The sequence below is a fragment of the Daphnia pulicaria genome, chromosome 1 (genome assembly GCF_021234035.1).
Source record: "Daphnia pulicaria isolate SC F1-1A chromosome 1, SC_F0-13Bv2, whole genome shotgun sequence".
Lineage (NCBI taxonomy): Eukaryota > Metazoa > Arthropoda > Branchiopoda > Diplostraca > Daphniidae > Daphnia > Daphnia pulicaria.
Genome location: NC_060913.1, coordinates 21386899 through 21405706, shown reverse-complemented (window position 1 = coordinate 21405706; position 18808 = coordinate 21386899). Strand labels below are relative to the sequence as shown.

The following is an 18808-nucleotide window of genomic DNA, read 5'->3' as shown; positions in this document are numbered from 1 at the left end:
AAATGTCGATACCAAAAAGAAAAAGCTGTAAATATTGTTGTAGCATCATGTGTATTGTATAACATCTGCATTCAGAAAGGCGACATTAATCGTGAAAGTTACGATCACATTCCCCTTCATTGCAATGTAAATCCCAACCAATATGAGCAACGAGAAAACCACGATTCATCAACATTATTGGGCAAACAAAAACGTGAAAGAATCCGAAATTCATTGAATGCCGGAAATGTTACTGCATTTTCTCGTCGCCGAGTTAATTGATTTGTATACATTCATTGGCTGTCAACAATAAAATGGTCATAAATAAAAAGACTGAAACGGATTAATTTGTATTTCAGGTGTCCACACCTTTCACAAAAGCACTTTAAATCAATGAAGTAATGGAACGAGAATCTTTGTTACGTGTTACATCACGTATTGTTATAACACAGATAATTTGAGCATAATTATGCTTTGCATTAAAAAGAGATGACGAGAAGGCAGTTAGGATTGTGCACCATTACGATCCTTCTCCAGCAGTTGTTTTTAAATGACACTATCTTTTTCTTCCTTAGAAGATTCAGTGGTAGTTTTATCGCCTAAATCTTGCTATGGAAGATGCTTTGTGTTATTCTTCTTTTTCTTCAAGTTTGTCTTACTTTCCTTCGTATGTTTTATATTTCCATTGGAATCCTTGTTTTCCCTATAGTAATGAAATGGATTTTAATATAATAACATTGTTTTTAAATTTATCACACTTCCATTTGTTAATTACTTGTTTCTCTTCATTTTAGGTTGTGTCACAGCCATTCGTAAAATTTCGAGAAGGTCCTTTGTTTGATCTATATTCTGTTCGTGACGTTTCTGTTTTAGAGTCTCATTTGTTGTCTTTCTGCCTTTCGTTTCTTCTCCATGTCTGTCAACAAATGAATCATTTTGTCGACATTTGACGCTTTAGGGTTTCTTTTTCGCTTTTAGGATCTTGGATCCACATGATTTTCATCGTAATCCTCCTCGTCACACTCATCATCAGAGAAATGGGTTCTATCAACAGACTCGCTGTCACTGTGATGAGATGTGGATGAGACAGTTTCTGATTTTCTACAATAAATGAATAGATTATCAATGCTTGCTCAAGAATTTTTTAGGATTAGAATTATAATACCCAATTTTTTAAGCTTTTTGCAATTGCTTTCAATGCCCATGCGTTTGGGATTTTGAGTATCCATTGTTGAATCGCCCACATATTGTGGGTGTACATTCTGAGCGGTACCTGTAATTGCAGTAAATGTTGTCAGAATATTTACATTTATATTACATATAAACAACAATTTACATTTACATTATTATTGCAATGAAACTACTAAAAAAGTGATACCTAAAATCTCCTGAATTTCATAAAAAAATGTGGGTTTCAAATCTAAGACATCTGCCCCTGATCCACTTTTTTCGACAAGTAGTGTACAAGTTTTGTACATCTTCAACATATTGCTCTATTTCTGTGAGCAAATGATACCGGGCTTATTGTCTGCTCGGCTTATCGTCTGCTCTTGTTTTATAACCATTTGTGTTCATTTCCTCCCCGATATTTTCCCAGATCACATTTTTTTTGCAAGTGCCATCACTTAGTTTATTTCATTTTCCTCTGACCAGTGCTGTAATGAAAGAAGTAACTATAAATAAGGGAAATAAATGAAATTATTTTAAAAAGGAACATTACTTAAGAAAAATCTGTTGGCTTCATCGTAATTTTTTGTGTGATTCGGTGATTGTGAAAAAAATTGATTCTGAGCCTGGTTGTGCACACATATTTGGCTTGATCATTACACTACCTGAAAAATCCTTTGCCATCTTGGCACGTACAAAAGAGAGTAATTCGGTTGGTCTAATTTTTGAATGAACCGCCTTTACTTTTTTTCTTCTGAAGCGCCTTCCCGGTTGAGTTCTTTTTTCAGGGATTAAATTAGCTCATCTAAAATAAACAATAAAAAATTATGGTTAGAGTAGAAATAAGTTGAGCATAGAGCGATCTGAATCCGAGGAATGTTCTAACAACATCTGATAATTTCCATATTTATCAAGCAGCCTTAAAAGCATCGTAGGAGATTCGACAGCCATAGGTGGTGGGACTTGAACTCGTGTCGCTACCACAAGGGTTTCAAGACAACGTTCTAAAAAAATTTTAAATGACGAATAAGAAAACTGTAATTGAAATTAGGCATCTTTACCAAGTAGGCGTCGGTAAGGGTCTATTAATATTTTAGTTTGAGTACGTTATAGTGATGCATATTCTGACGAACCACGTTTCATAGCAGCTAAACAACCATAAAAAGAGTTCTCGTTGGAACCACGCACCGAACGCTCCCAACATCCGCTAGAAAAGAAAACCAACCTAACCAAAGCTCATTTTAAGAATGAAACAGAAAAATGGTACGGTTAAATTTGTGCTGTAGGTCGAGTAATTCCTGTTAACACATATCCTGAAGAACCAAGTTTGATAGCATCAGTAGAAGATATAGTTTTATGGGAAGGGGCCTCATCTAAACTCTGAAATAAACGATTGGCAGTAGGCATATCGTCAAATCCTATAGTTAAAAAACTGAGCCACAAAAAGTAATAAATGGAATTGTCAAATTATTTCTAATTTAAGAAAACATGAGATGTCCTTACGATTAAAAAGTGGGTGCTAATACGGTGGAAAACTTCTGCTTTAGGTTGAGCAACTGTAGATGAGGCAATCATCGATAGATCATGCTTACTACCGTTAGTAATAATTTTGTTTGATGGACATCAGCCTTTTCTGAACCTTCCATTGAACGACTTAAAGTAGCTTTAGATCCACTATAAAATAGTGGGCCTACAAAAATCAACAAAATTAAACGATGGACGATTGAAAGTATCATCACATCAGCCAGAAAAAAATGGCAGAATCAAGAGAGGAAAATTAAATTACTTAATTATGAATTATTAAAAAACTTCAAAACAAAGAAATAATACTAAGTGGAAGTTCATTGGGGCGTTCAATAGTAGAAATTATTGTCATCTGAGAAAGTTGACGACCAGCAATCAAGTGGCCATCAGAAACGTTGCGAGAAGCCATAGCATTATCGTACACGCAGCAGCTTTGAGAGAAATTGCACATTCAACAAAAAAGTTTCCTGTAATCTGTGTAAACCTTTTTCGTTTGGTAATAAAATCAAAACATAAAATCTGAAAACAATTTGCGTATGTCTGTCGAAATTTCATCGAAATTTTTCCCATTTCCCTGAAGCTGTTCTGGAAATTGTACCCACCTTTACGTAATAAATGTTGAGAATATAATCAATGTCCAACAGCCGACGAATCGGATCAACCAAAAAACTCGATTTCCGCGACATTTGAACGACTATTGTATTAGTGGCCCCAAATAGTTAGCCCCCTGTGCCGCTGTTTACCCAGCAACAGTTGGCCATTGTTCATTACTTCTCATTTTCTCCGTTCGTTCAACCGTGAAGTGAAAGACAGGAGAAACAACGTCGGCTTGAGAGTTTGATATCATGCTGAAGCCTGGCTGGAACTAATCCGCTTGGCGGCGCTGTGCGATGGTAGGGCAGTTTTATTTTTGTGTTTACAACATTAGCAGAAGTGAGCTACTGTGGCAAAGTGTTATTGTATTTTCAACATCGGCTAAAGTGAATTTCTTTATGGGCCGAACGTGTTTCATTCCAAATTGTCGTACAGGATACAAGTCTCGTAAAGGTGAAATAATTTTAGAAAAGTATTCATTGTTTTCAGTGCTAAAAGATGACAATTTGTTCAATATGTGGAAGACGGCCATTCCACGTTCAGATAGACCATTAGATAACAAGAGTTATGTTTGTGAAAGACACTTTCTTCCTCAAGAAATACTTGATTATTGTGAAACATTTGTAGGTGTTGTAAAGAGATGTTGAAGAGATGTAAAGAAGTTACTCACTGGAGCGATTCCAAGTCAGTGGCCAGGTAATGTGTTTATTGTTGTTAGTGCGATTGTCTCATTTTCATGCTTTTACTTTTATCTAGAAGGTGAACTTCACTCTGACGACGATGACGAACCACCACCGTTTCTTGAGCTAGACAAAGTTGCATCGTCACCTAATTTATCAGTTTATTCGGACGGCGATTCCGCGACGCAACTTTCGCTTAGTGAGCTAATCGAGTCTTCATCGCCACCTAATTCTCTTCACGCTGACGACGATGACGCACAACCACCTTTGCCTGCTAAATTAAATGAAGCTTCACCAACACCCACTTCTTTTCATTCGGACGGCGTTGACGGGCCGTCACTTGCCATAGACCTGGACCATTCGTCTTTGTTATCTACGTCGTGTAGTGACGACAACCGTGTAGTCGAAGATGACGTCTCGCAAAGGGTGCAAATGGAAAACGATTCCGGTTCATGTTGTGCTGAGTGCATATCTGACTCTCCTTTTGTTGAGCCTTTGCCCGAGTGGATTGAGTTTCTTGACGCTTCGCAAAATCGTCCACACAGAGACAAACAAATCCTGTGTAAATTGGTGATGTTGGACGCTGTGCCAGTAGTTACTAAGTCGGTATCAATCGACTTTGACAGTCAAACATTTACTCGTTATTTCATGTCCAACATGTATGTTGGTGGAAACAACCCGTCTACTTTCAGTAACAAAGTGCAGTTACTCCAACTTTATTCTGAGTTCGACAACCAAAGGCAGTGCCCCGGATTGCCTGATTTGAAGTATAGACAAGTTGGCGCTATGAAAACCGGAAGCTTCAGTGATGGAACATGGCGTTCTAAAAAGTAATTTCTGTTATAAGTTAGGCCTTTATGAAGTTTTATAATTTTCAATCTTTACTTTATTACAGGTGCCTTTATCTGGAGGACAACAAAGAAGCCTGTAGATCTTGCAATTACTTCCGGAAAACCTTAAACCAACGAATTAGAAGAGAAGCCCTAAGAGCCAAAAAAATGAAAAATAATTCGAAGAAAGTTTCAAAGGAGAACTACTGCTATCTATCACCGACGGAAATCAAGTTGAAACTTAAGAGACAACGCCAACAAATGTTTCTTCAAAAACAAAAAATTTCTCGACAGCGATTAAAGTTACAGGTATTTTTTTTATGTGACGCGAATGTATGACCAAAGATTATCGTTTTCTTTATATAATATAAGTTTCGCAGAGAGAAAGTCGCCATGATAGAGCAGCAGGCCATTCAAAACCATCTTAATAAGCTTAGCCCTGAGGTACATGCAAATCTTATTGACTCAAGTAATTCGCACATAGGATTTGAAAAAGTAATTGTTTTCTCTTTACAAACTAAAAGACCACACCCCCGACTATTCTAAAAATTTATTCGTGAATATTTAACAAAAAGTATTGTAGAGCGCACTATTTAATCACAAATACAGTAGTGTTTGCACCGATACCCACGTATTATTGTATTACGCCTTTTACCCTATAATAACAACAGATCTTTATTACAGGCAAGGATGACCGTGCGGATGACCGCACCATTATGGCCAAGGCCAAAGTAAAAAATAAGAAGTCGATGCGTTACGAAGAAAATTGGTTACTGGAATGCTTAACTCTTAGAATCAAAAGCTCTAAAGTTTACGACCATCTTTCCAGAAGTGGTATCCTGCCCTTCCCTCATCCGAATACTCTGCGTTCTCTTCTAGGTGGAATGTCCAGTGGATTTCGGTTTAATAAGCAAGCTCTTGAAGCCATTAGGAAAATTCTTCGTGGGAAATCTCAGGCTCAAAAACTGGGAATTCTCTGTTTTTACGAACTCTCTATCAAAGAAGACTTAACTTTTAACACTTCAACTTTCCAATTTGAAAGGTTTGTTAATCTAGGGAGTAGTATCGACGAGGCAACTAAAAAACTTGCTAACCACGGCCTTGTTTTCATGTTCCGCCTCTTATTAGACTCTTGGGTACAACCAATTTCTGTATTCGCTTCGTGCAATGCGGCATCAGGGGAGGATTTAAACAGATTGCTGCTCAAAGCAATCGTCTTACTCGAAACTTACGGGGCTCGTGTTTTATCAGTGGTGTGTGACGTGGCTCAAAGCAACAAGTCGTTATGGAAAAAGCTAGGGGTTACCTAAAAAAAGATGGTATCGTCAATCACATTCAACACCCTACTGTACCCGATGCCATAATTTATTTTGTATTGGATCCCCCACACGCATTTAAATGTGTTCGGAATCAGATTTATAATCTGAATCTAGTTCAAGCCGGCGGCATGTGTTTGTCGTTTGAGGACATCAAGCTTCTCTTCCAGGCCGACGAGCGTATGGGGCATTTGAAGGTTTGCCCTAGATTAACGTACACACACCTTTACCCAACCAATTTCCAAAAAATGATTGTCAAACTTGCAGTCCAAGTTATGTGGTTATATAGTTAGTTGGGACTCGTTATATAGTTAGTTATATTGACTGACATTACAAAACAGAGAAGAAATATGAAACCAAATGTTGAACGAACTTAAAAGTTAAAATGCAACGCTCAGCATGAGTAAGAAGAAACCAAATTTCTCGTATTTTGACAAAACACACAGAGTTAAACCCAACCTTAACCCCGTTAGCATTACGGGTCGGTTAAAGAACAAGATGATTAATCGCAAGAAAGAATGTCGTTGTCGTACAATTCCATCAGAATTAGTAAACTCAGTAGTAGCACAAATCCGACCTTTATTTACCGATAACATTTTTCCGTCTGCTCGAGTGCTCGATCATCAAAAACGACGTTCCAAGTAAAAGCTAGAGATGGCGTTGCGATGCCACGTCGAAGTGTCAGATGTTGACGTAAACAAACTCTTCGCAACACACCAGTTTAATTTTTTATTTAATGTAAAGAAGAAAATAAATAGACATGGCAAATCAAGACCCAGTGAAGAATGAAGATATTTTAGAGAACGGTAATCTGTTATTTATACTTGTAATGGAGTCTGAAATTTGTAAAATCTACCTTGTGTTATTCTGCAGAGTTCTATCATCAGCTCTTGTCAGAAAAATTCGATGTGAAGGAACATGCTAGCCAAGTCCTTCAAGGATCTATCGTGTCAGAGCAACTAGGAAAACTTGCAGACGGTATGTAGAAATCAGGTTATACATTGAATATTTCCTAATCCTGTGAATAATGTATTTAGGACTGTCTTTGCTTGACAAGGCGATACAGAATCAAGTATCAGAGCATTATGAAGATCTTCTGAAACATGCTAGTGGAATTGAAACAGTTGAAAATTTCTATCCATGATGCAGAACCATATTCAAGTAGATTTCATATTTTTTATTTTATTACTTACATGTTGTTAACTAACAGTTTGTACGATAGGGCTTTTCAGCGTCCATTGAAAGACTGAAGACTAGAATTAGTGAACCCCACAACAAGTTGCAAACTTGTCCCCACAGCAGGCTGCAACTTTCATGTGAACTTTTGAGGAGGATCATTCGGATCTTGTCTCTATCCAAGAGGCTTCAAGTCCATTTGCAGGCAGGCCCAAAGGAAATCACTAAAACTGCCCAAACCTTAAGTGAACTAGGTATAATAATGTCGAAGTATTTTTTAAAAAATAAAGAAAGTGGCGAAATCGCCGCCACCAAGAAAAAAGGGGGGTGGACTTTCTTTTCTTTTTGGCGCGCAGTGCCTGATTCTGGGAAAATGACAAAATGACAAGAAAGTCTTTTGAAAATAAGTATTTTAAGTACCCAAAAAATTAAGTACTTCCTGGCCCCCGTTTTAGTACCCCAATTAAGTACTTTACCGCCGCTGTGTGATCAAATTGATTGGTGCCTTTTCCTGGAATTCCATGTAGACGATTGTGAAGTCGACTTTTTGGCCCAGGCTAGGCAAATGGTCGACATCGCTTGCATCTTCATCATTAAAACAACTTGGTAAATAATTTTCGCCCTCGAAATTGTGTACAAATTAAAATTGCTAACCGCATTGACGAAGGCGAGAACCAGCTCACGAAGTTTGACGTATTCCTTTTCTCCAAAGTACGGCATGAACAGACCTAGTGCCGCTTGATCGACAAAGATTCCCAACTCGATGACTTTATTCGGGGCAGCAGCCCTACCACTCGCTGATGGTTTTTCAAGAGCGTTCTTGCTTGAACCACCAACTGATTTTCCAGATGGCTGGTTTCCCTTTTCTGAATTATCCTTTCGCTTTTCTAGTGACGAAGATTCCGCCTATTGTTATAGGAAAATAATGCGTTAGATAATTATTAGTTTAGGTCTTACGAGCTCTATGTTACTTACCACAACTGGTTCCTTGGGGAGTATTGGTTTCATTCGAGTAGACACATCAACTACGAAAAATTATGTTTTAGTTTAGCCATAAAAATGTCTCGCCAATTGTTAACAGTTACCATCGCAAATCTCTTGATGGGCTTTGAGATGTGGGAAAGGATCAACAGCACGAACGATATGAGCACTGATCATAATTATTTCGTTGTCTGTTTCAGGTGGAGAGTTGAGCATTTGGCGGAGTCGCGAAGGGATCGGCTTAATTTCTATCGGTTTCCCTCCATCAATCATGTAACCGTGCTGTTTGAATTATAATCCATTACGTTTTAACTAATTTTTAAATTATTAAGTTTATAGATCATACGATATCGTCGTCTGTGCAGTGACTCAGAGCTGCAACTAATCCGTTGTCGTAGTGGAGAAAGTGGCAGTCGTCACCTCGAGGATGTTCCTCCACAAATTATTTGTCCTGCTCTCCGTTGCTCCTCACCACCGTCTTCATGTTCGGCGCCATGAGAAAGTTATTCGGTCGCACTTTGAGGTTGTAGTTCCTATCAAATGAATCGACTGAAAACCCATTCAACATAAAATGTTATTAACTTCATACTTTCCGTTGGCAGCGAAAGAATAATGGGCGTGATTTTCACGAGGGATACTCCGCTTCGTTTTGGGACTGGCGTTGCGTTGAAGAGGATCTTCGGGTATGAAACTTCGATGGCGGCGGATGTAGACGACCTCGTACTCGTCGACTTGCGACGAATTGTCCACGCCGAATGTCCGTCCCAACTCGTCGACATTCATCAACGTGTGCAAAGTGCGCAACAACTAATACAGAAAAAGTAAGTCTTACAAACAATTTACAATGGATGGACTATAAAGGTATACTATAAAGGTATACCTTTGAGGGCTTTGTGAGCACTCCAGCTGATGCCAAGCTGATGGCGCACAAGAACAGAATCCACTTAATATTAAGGTTGAGCTTTGAACAGCTACTGATTCCTAACTGGTAAATGCGATCAACTTATATACAGCTCCAGCTCACAATAATGATTCAATATACTGGTAAGCAGGTGTGATGCGTCCAATTCTAGTCAATTTAGTCATAAGTATTTTGTCGTGTATTTATCGTGTATTTATTCTAGTCATTTACATTTAGGGATTATCTACCGGGAACAAATTTTGCAAATTACCAAGATTTCGTCCAGGAATCACTACAACCGGGGGGTGGGGTATACCCCCACGTTGTCCAAATTGAACTAGACAACATCATCAAGAAAAAATTCTGGGTTAAAAAAGAGTATACTTATCCTAAGGGAAATGAGTATGCTTGTACATTGCTGGTGTTTTTACCAGGCTTAAGTAAGTTTTTAAATTTTTTTTTATTTTTTTAAATATTTTTTGTAATAATTTCTTTTTTTCTTCTTCAGAATACAAGGTCACAATAATTGATTGCATTAAGGACTACGCTATCACGGATGCCTACCTCAAGATATTTGAACTCCTTTATCGATTTGGAAAAATACTCGTTTCATTTTTCGCCAGCAATTAAAAAGTGAATGACAATGCCGGAGAACATAGGAGAGATTTTGCGATCGTAATCAGCAACGGTTACGACGAAATCTTTAATAGAGGGTGTTTGTACAGTCGGGACACAAGGCGTGGGCATGCGGGATCTGCAATCAACGTGACAAGTTCCTCTACATTCGACACACTTCAAGGCGGGCTTGCCAAATTTAATCCTACGCTATAAGAGGTTTCACTAATTAAATTAAAGCCCAGCACATTTCCCAACGAAAAGAAAAGACAACACAACTCATCTATTGCCATACTTACCATACTTATTGTCATAGTATATAAAAGATTCCCTTGGAGGCCTATATAGCAAAGGCACCTGCCTGGCAAAGGCAGGCGCTTTTGTTATATATTCAAGCCACCCTTGGACAAGACACGAAAGGACAAGACAGTAAATCCCTACAAACAGGTTTACAGACCACCGGCCAACAACACAGTGGGGGTTTACCTTGTGGAGGATGAAAGGGAGGAGGAAGATGAAGATGAAGAAGAAGTGGAAGTTGGTTTGTCTAAGGCTGTGGACCAAGGACAGGGATTGTGTGGACAAATTGCGCCGGATCCTGTTGACCAAACTGTAAGTTGCTTTTATCTGAATTATTAGTTAGACTGATTTATTTTAAAAAATAAAAAATAAAAATCAACTAAATTTCTCTTCAATTAGGTTCGCGTTGGCAAAAAAGGAGGAAGAGGAAGCAAAGGAACCCCTGACCCTGCTACTTTAAGAGGAATTGATGGCTTGGCCGGACCACCTGTAATTATTATTTAAATACTATTCAAACATTTCTACTAGGAATCTTAAAAAAAAATTCCATTTCGACGAAATCTTTGAAGGGAGAAGTCGGTTCTTGTAGACCTGGCGGACTGCCGAAGGGGGCTGGTGCAGGAGAAGGGGCTGGAGGAATTAGAAAACAAAAAGAGAAGGCGAGGCCATCATTGACAGTTGAGGATTTTAAAAACGAAAACCAATCAATGGTGGCCGACAAGGAAATGGGAAGGCAAGTTAGATTTCAGTGGCAGCAAATCTTTCTGGTCGGCTGCCTTACGTCTAATGGCAGCCAACGCCAAGAAGAAGAGGCAAATGAAATTTCCGCACTATGTTATTGACGTGGAATTTTCGCTGTTCCCCAAGGACAGCCCGGATAATTTGTGGTAAGAATTGCTATAGTTTTTTTTTACAAAGTAAAATTGGTAGTGATTTTGAATATGTGTTTATTTGTGTAGGTATTTACCGAATTTGCGGAAAACTTTCTTCACATATCTAACTGAAGATTAGCAGCTGCAGACCATGCTGGCATTAACGTTTCCCAGATCTTCCTCGGTCAGTTAGGGAGTTTCTCTAGCTGGCACGTAGAATACCTGAACTTAAACTATCTTCATAACGTTTCATCATTATAACCCAAAACGAATAAGAAATTTATGCAATCCTTCATGAACATTTGCAATTAATTATCCTTTTATATTTCTTCGAATATCCCAATTATCCCCACATTATTAGTTTTAAATTGATATTATCTCCAATATTTTAATTCGTAAATATTTGTGTAGTTTTCTATGCAGAATTAACACAAATATATTAAGAACGAAATAAATTGTGTATTTGCTAGACCAAAGATTCAAAACCAACTGAACTGCTTACTTTTTTTAAGGGTAAGGGCAACGTTGCCAAGTTACAACAATGACTTGTTAAAGCTTGTCAAGTTACTTGGCACCGTTGCTTCAATATACCCTTAATTTGACCAAATTTTTTGAATTAATTATATAGACCTCAATTGGATGCTGAGTTGCATGTATTTAATATATTAGCTATATTATTATTAGCTAATATATTAACGTTTTTTTTTATCTCTCGCGCTTTGTGTAGGAAACCTCAATTTTGAACATTTAAAATACTTGTATAAGTGTATTTTACTGTAAACCCGTACTATAATTCATCAAAAACAATCCGTTCAAATGCAATCCTTTTTGCCATTTTTTTAACACATTTCTGATTCCCTTCCTTGGTTATGGTTAGGTTACACATTTCGTTTTGACACATCATTTATCATCACAGCCTTTTCTTTTAATTTGTCATTCAAACGCTGAATAAGCAATGAAATAATTCACTCATGGCCTCAAAGTAAGCGAAGCTAAAGCTCAAGCTCTCAAAAAAAGTTGAGCTTCGATCAAGCTCACTATCGCTCAAGCTCATTTCCAAGTTTTTTTTTAATTAAATAAAATTCAACTGGCAACGGTGTCAATTTTTTTTCAATTTTTATTTATAAAAAATTAAGTCATAGCATCGAATCATTTGAGTCAAATCAAAGGATCCACAACTCAAATTTGTTTTAAATTCAATTCAAATTAAGGGAAAGTTAAACAATATAATCAATATAATGTTTGATTGATATTCACTAGTCCAAATTCTTAATCATTCTGGTTTACGACTCGCGTCACGTCGTTGCTGCCCGACGTATTGTGGACAATTTTACAATCGTATTGTGGTTCTACCATCATTTATCCCACTTTTGCAAAATCCTCGTTCTTTGAAGTGATTTTCTGACAAAGCGAGAGCATTTCTTTATTCGGGACAACCGGGATACTTAAGAAAGAAAGGCTTGCTTGCCGTTAATCGCCGTTGATTGAACATGAGAAAAATAAGTAAGGAGAAAAGAGGGAGAAAATATAGGTAATGGTGGCTGCCGGACAAGCCAGCAACATGAAGTCCCTCAGACCCCCGTTGTTTTCATGGGTCAACCATGTCATAACTCATTCCTAATCGTATAAGGGATCATGCGACTTGGTGACTCCCGGTGACTCCCGTATCTAACGGCATCATAAAGGTATCGAGCAAAAGCTTTCAGTCGGAAAACTGTCAGCCGACAGCGGGGACAGCGACAACTTCCATCCACCCCCTGCGGCCACCGCCACCTAGCACGTCCACCTCGTCGTCCAGCAAGTCGCCATCCGTGTCCTACTTATCATGCCCCAGAGCTGATCCATCACCTCTGCTCCTACAGGGTGAGACAACAGCTCCTTCACGTTATCCGTCAATCACAAAACAGCGTAACACCATGGCCAACACAAACAAGGAATTCCCTGAAGGATCCCAGACAGGACAGCAAGTCCAGGGATTAGATATAATATATAAATTTTTTTATTTGACTTCTTTTTTTGTTTTAATTTATTCTAGCCTAAATTTCTCGCCTATCGAAGGGGGGAGGGGTCTTCCTTCAGAAAAAATAGAAATTTTCACCAATGATATATCGCCACTTCCAATTGATAATTTTTAGGTATGAGTTTTAAATTTTAATTCATCATGTATTACTTACAAATTTTATCATTTATTAATATTATAAAATATGGGATCATGTATGGTTCAAATTGTGATCCACGCAACGTCTAAGATTTTTCTTAGCAGACGACACCTGGCGATTCATTTTCCAAATCGAATCAGTTTTATTTTTGAAATTTGAATGCGGCACTGCTACTGATACATCACAAACGGCATTTTGTAACTTTTAACGTGACATTTCAGTGGAATGTCAAACGAGAGTAAAAAGAAGTTAACCAACCTTATGGTCATTTCCTACGGATGGGTCCCGAGAAAAGGTCATCAAGACCGTATACGCGTGTTTTTCCGTTCGTGTTTAGTAACGTCCCGTGAAAACGTGAAATCAAATTTAGAAACGTAAACAACTGTCATAGAAACGGTTTTCAAAAATCTGTGTGTATTAACTACCGAGAGGCGGGAAAACCTTGAGGTAAAGTCCACGATTTATTGCGTGTCATCTAGCGGTGTTCTGTCAGACTAGTTGATTGTTGAAGAAAAAGTTCACGGACCTCTTTTTTTTAAAAAAGGGGGAGAGAAGAATAACAATAGCCACAACAAGGCGACAAGGTTGTTGTCTTTCTGTTTTGTTTTCCCCAGTCACCGTGTCAAAGTAAAATTCCCCCCAATTCGTTATGTTCCCCCAGCGGTCACAAAAAGGAAAAGAAGTAGCAATTTAAAAAGTAAGCTGACTAGCCTACTAGTAATGGCGCATTTATTTTGTTTTAAAAAATCTTGAAAACCACCGCGAGTTTATTCTTCACGTCCAATCTATTTCGGCGTGTCAAAAAATCGTGATGACGTGATTTATACATCACGAGTCTTTTTTTTCAAAATTAGTTTTAATTTCTCTCTTTTGGTTTCGTTTGCAGACCAGCGGCGAACATAACGGACCTATTGATGAAACAAACGAGAAATGATGACGCTGAACACATTCGTCCGTCACGGATAGCACCTAGAGCCAGGGCTCGCAACGGTCGTCCGGCAGTTCCGCCTTCAATAAACGGTGAGTGCATTAAATCAATGTCACCTGCTGTACAATTTCTTCTGTTATGTCAAATGCCCAAAAAAAAAACGGAATAGAAAAACAAGACGAAAGGTTCTACTGGCCCGACACAGTGCTGGACATTAGTTCAGTCAGTGTGTGAGAGATGCTAATCAAAAGCCAGTTTGTCCCGCTGCGTGAACCTGATTGTACCGTTAATATAATCTACTAGGTGAAGTGAGCTGTATTAGGAGGGATGCATATACAAGAATAGTCTGGGAAACACGAGGGACTTGAAAATGGGTGTGTGTGGGGGACAATAGCGGAGAGTGACTTATCCACGCAGAAAAATAATCGCAGGGAAATAAAAAGGGCGTCAGCATCTCTGAGCATCATGCTGGCCTTTATCCTTGGCGTACATTTGAGCTGGTCTGACAGGTTGTGACGCCATAGTTCTAGCAGGACCGGGACTGCCAAGAGTGAATGACCGCTGCTATTTTTTTTAAATGTACATCAGCAGCAGCAGGTTGAACGTGTGTATAGGTAGACATTATAACGCTATAGCATCATCCTTCATTCTTTTTATTCCTCTCTTGGAGTGAAACTCTTTTGAAACGCCGAGTCAAGTCCAGCAAGACCGGACTGACTGACCAACAAGAGGTTCATCTAAATAATAGTCCCGTTTCGATCTCAATCTGACGGTCATTCTTTCGTTTTTACTTACTCCTTCAAGTTTTAGGGGAAAAAAATTCCGCTGGACGATGATGATGGGAAAACATTTTCTTTTTCGAGAATTGTACAGGAAAACTAGAAACATTCTCACGAATTCCGTTTTTCTTGTATCAATTAATTTAGCACTTGTCATTGTTGGTATTTTATTTTTCTGCCGAATAACTATATAATAGCTCTCTCTTACGCCGATCGATCCCCCCCCCCACACACCTTTTGTCGAATTGATACTCCCACTAAACAGACTGTATATAAATATTACGTGTCTAAATTTCAGTCACGTTATTACTAGTATGTAGCGTGAAATATGTAAATTCACGCTGAATGAATCAGCACCTTGCGCGGCGGATGAGTTATTTTTCCGCGCGGGATTTCTCTGATTCGTCTGCTGTTGTTGCTGCTGCCGTTGCGGTGCTGTAATATACAACGCACGTTCAGAAAACCCGCCGTCACGAGCTCACGACCTTCCCTCGCTATACTGGTAACGTCGTTTGTGTGGTATAATAGTATAAAGGTATTTAGTCATTATCCAATTGTTAGAGCGTCGAGCACGACGGCGGCGGTCGTCGATCGAAGGTGCTGGAAAAAACGTGGGAATAATAGAGGAGGGGGGGGGGGGGTGGAACCAAATCAGAAAAAGAGCCGAAAAAGGCAGAGGAGGGAGATTTGAAATCGAGCGAAACGACAGAATGGAGTTTGAATGAATAAATGAGAAAATTCCTTATTGATATCATCCGGCGGAAATATTTCATTGTTTTGGGATATACGTACATATAGGAAACCGAAAAACAAATAAATTCTTATTCATTTATGATTTTTTGATATTTTTGTGAGAGGAATCTGTTTGTGTGTGTATTTTCCGTTTGTTTAACCCTGCGGGTGGTTGTTATTTTCTTTCTTCCACATATTCCGCCACCGCTTTGCCGCCCTTATACCCCCCTAATCTTTATGCAAATGACGATATAATAACAACAGGTAACTATTTACCAATACCGTACATATAGGGGTTCGCTCTCTCTTCGGCCGTGTTGTTTTCCGTGATGCGGCGCTGCCCAACCGAATTCGATCCGCCTCCCAACAACAACATTTTCTTCCTTTTTTATTTATTTGCTACCTGTCGATGCTTATGGTCTTTTAGCGTACGTGCAGCATGTCTGTATACCTTTCCTCATCTCCCCCCACCGCCACCCGACAACGGCGGCGGCGTCTGCGGCACATCCGCGCATATTAAAAAAAAAAAACTCTACAAGTCATGTGGGTTTGTTATATAGGAAATGAGTAGAGTATTTCTTGATTTCCTTTGGCAAGTTCAAGGTTCTTGACAAAATTGGGTGTGCTGCTGCTGGGCGGGAGGGTTGGCGCACCTTTCCCTTTTTTTTCTTTCTTTCCCTGGCTGGGCTGTTATTGACGTCAACCTTTTTTTATTTTTTTCGCCGGTTCGGCCCGATGATGACGGAACACACGGTTTCTTTGTTGGAATTATACCTGGGTGTCTAACAACCCGCAGCTGAAGAAAATAAAAAAAGGGACAGTGTTCACAATTATTTACCGCCGTTGACTGTAATCAAATGAAACTGAGAACTTTTTCAAGTTGAGGAAGAAGTTCATCATCCAAGACGTGAGAGGATTATACACAGACGGACGGGAAACACGTTCGATTAGAGGGTTGAAAAAAAAAAGAAAAAGGGAAAGTCTTTTGTAATTTTATTTTTCAAATTTCCCCCCTATTTTTCTTTCATTATCATCAAAGAGAAGAAGGCCGACCTTTATGTGTAGACTGCCCCCCCCCCTCCATTGAATTTAGTAAACAAAACTCGGGTCCGGCAGCACGGTCAATTTCCCATTTCCGGAGAAAGTTGTTGTGTGTGCGCCCTGTGTGAGAAAAGACTGACGGAATAACCAAGTTGAGTAGACCCAAGTGACCAGAAAAAAAAAAATAAACGACAGGTGTAAGGAATAGAGATGAAGGAGGGGGAGAAGAAAAAGCCTCCAGAGACGAAGAGGTAGATGACCTTTATAGCTCATATACCGTACACATTGATGATTGCCTAGCGTCGTCGTAGTCTCACCTGTTGGCCCCCGTCAACCAAGAACACATTTCATCTACCTACGAATTATATAGTATAGCTGCTGCATTCGCCTATTCTTATATTCTCGTTCAATCTCTTCATTTGTCTTTTCTTTTCCTTTTTTTTTCGGGTTTTCTTCTTTCACGATCGACCGTGAACTGTTGAGATAAAAACGTGAGTGATGATTTGTGAAGCGGCGATGGAGTGAAAGAAAGAAAGAAAAAAGACGCGCGATGAAAATCCCGCGCCAGCAGCAGCACCATTGGGAAATTGCAGGGTTATAAAATAACGACGAGAGAAAATAAATAGACGATACGGCGACGAAAAAAAAAAACTTCCAACAAGTCCCGTTCGGAATTTTTTTTCTCATCGCCATTTCCATCGTGAAAGAGAAAAAAAAAATAGAAGGAAAAGAAGAATTTTGTTTCTTTTTCGATTTTCACGTTTTCCCTTTTTTAATTGCTCCGATAGTTGTGCAATAATAATCACAGCAGCCAAAATGTTTTGTGGGCTATTTCTCGATTGCTGCTAGCCTACAGTCTTTTCCTCGTTACATGTTTAAAGAGGAGCGTGATTTTTTTTTTTTACGAGGGGATCGATGACCCGTGAAAACTGCCGTTGTTTTCTGTGTGTTTTTTCCCGGCTAACAAATTTCGTGACATAGCGGAGCGGATGGCACGCTCTCATCAAACAGTCAACAAGGGGGGAAATGTTTTTTTATTTTTTTACTTTTACTATTATTGATTCAATCGATTGGTTAAAAGGAGAAGATTCCAAAAAAATACAAGGGTAATAATTTGTTGGTTTTTTTTTCCGTATCATTAAACGTAATTTGCATACATGCATTCCTGTGTAATTCGGCTGATCAAATCGGTGTCCAATTGGAAATATCTGAAATCTCGGCAACTCGTTTCGTTTTGTCTTTTGTGTCTTTGGCGGTCGTTGGTGGTAGTGGTGATATTTTTCACGGGAGGGCGATCAATCGAAACGTTCCACGGGCTATTAGCGACGACGCCGGATCCGGATAAAGTTTCAAGGGTGTGTGATGCGGGCCAGTAAAACTGGTTTTTTAAAGATTTTTCCTATTTGAACGAATCGATTTTCTTTTTCTAGACGAAATGGAAATCCGCAGCTGAATACCCTAGAAAATGAATTATACATTTGTATTAAAGAAATGTTTTTAAAAATGACAGGAAGAGAGCGAGTGGGTGTTTTCACTTTTTCTTTTCAGTCTTATTTTAGTTTTTGGTTGTCATCTAAACATGTTATCATCATTCCTACACACTCCCTTTTATTTTCCTTTTTTTTAGCTTTTAAAACGTGTGGGGCTACACCTTGGCTATTGACACCTTGCACCAACATTTTTTTTCGTCGTCAATTGGCGCTCGGCTGCTGGTTTTTTTATTTTTATTTTTAGATTCCTCTTTAGGCGTGTCTTGTGTCGGCTTCAGACACGCCAACATGTCACCACCGCAATTCCTCAACTCTCAACTTGAAGAAGAACTCGAAGATATGACTATGTCCGTATATATAGGAATTCCCGCACCTTTTTGTCTCTGACCCGCGTCGTGTATAATTTTTTAGTCTCCGGAATTGTTTGAATTTTTTTTCCCCTTTTTAAACCGCCGTGAGATTAAAATCAACGACAACGAATTCCTTAAGAAATGCAATCACTAAATTGCCTACAGTTATTTGATTTTATTTTCTAATTTTTGATTCCAAGGATGTAGGGCTATGGAGTTGTTCAGTTTCCGCCGGAATCGACTCGTCTCCGTGTCAGCGGAAAGCGGAGACATTAATAGGCGTCCTTGGGACTTGGGGCGAGCAAATAGAAGATGAAAGTCGACAAAATGGGAAGGTTCAGTATGCACCAGAGCACAGGAGCCCCCGCCGAAATCAACTGTCGCTTTTCATTTC

General features: G+C 39.0%; 2 protein-coding genes and 1 long non-coding RNA gene across 5 annotated transcripts; 2 read left to right on the top strand and 1 right to left on the bottom strand.

The window, feature by feature from the left end:
- Positions 1-3470: 3470 nt before the first annotated feature.
- Positions 3471-6084, top strand: LOC124351165. Its single transcript, XM_046801929.1, has 4 exons — positions 3471-3960; positions 4021-4774; positions 4840-5107; positions 5446-6084. Exons 2-4 carry the CDS (start codon positions 4377-4379, stop codon positions 6082-6084), a joined length of 1305 nt encoding a protein of 434 aa, XP_046657885.1. The 5' UTR covers positions 3471-3960; positions 4021-4376.
- A 694-nt stretch (positions 6085-6778) lies between these two features.
- LOC124329365 lies at positions 6779-11424 on the top strand. Of its 3 annotated transcripts, none has more exons than XR_006916761.1 (12): positions 6779-6896; positions 6964-7068; positions 7128-7251; positions 7313-7520; positions 8448-8520; positions 8587-8770; positions 8850-9068; positions 9386-9588; positions 9657-10375; positions 10463-10552; positions 10633-10950; positions 11023-11424. It is a non-coding gene; the product is annotated as an uncharacterized LOC124329365 (long non-coding RNA). The 3 variants fall into 3 exon arrangements; XR_006916762.1 differs by having other exon boundaries at positions 8580-8770; positions 9665-10375; XR_006916760.1 differs by having other exon boundaries at positions 8580-8770.
- Positions 7750-8736, bottom strand: LOC124329359. Its single transcript, XM_046788416.1, has 5 exons — positions 8594-8736; positions 8352-8529; positions 8242-8291; positions 7921-8172; positions 7750-7851 (listed from the first exon to the last, which is right to left on the bottom strand). Exons 2-5 carry the CDS (start codon positions 8518-8520, stop codon positions 7756-7758), a joined length of 567 nt encoding a protein of 188 aa, XP_046644372.1. The 5' UTR covers positions 8521-8529; positions 8594-8736; the 3' UTR covers positions 7750-7755.
- Positions 11425-18808: the final 7384 nt, after the last annotated feature.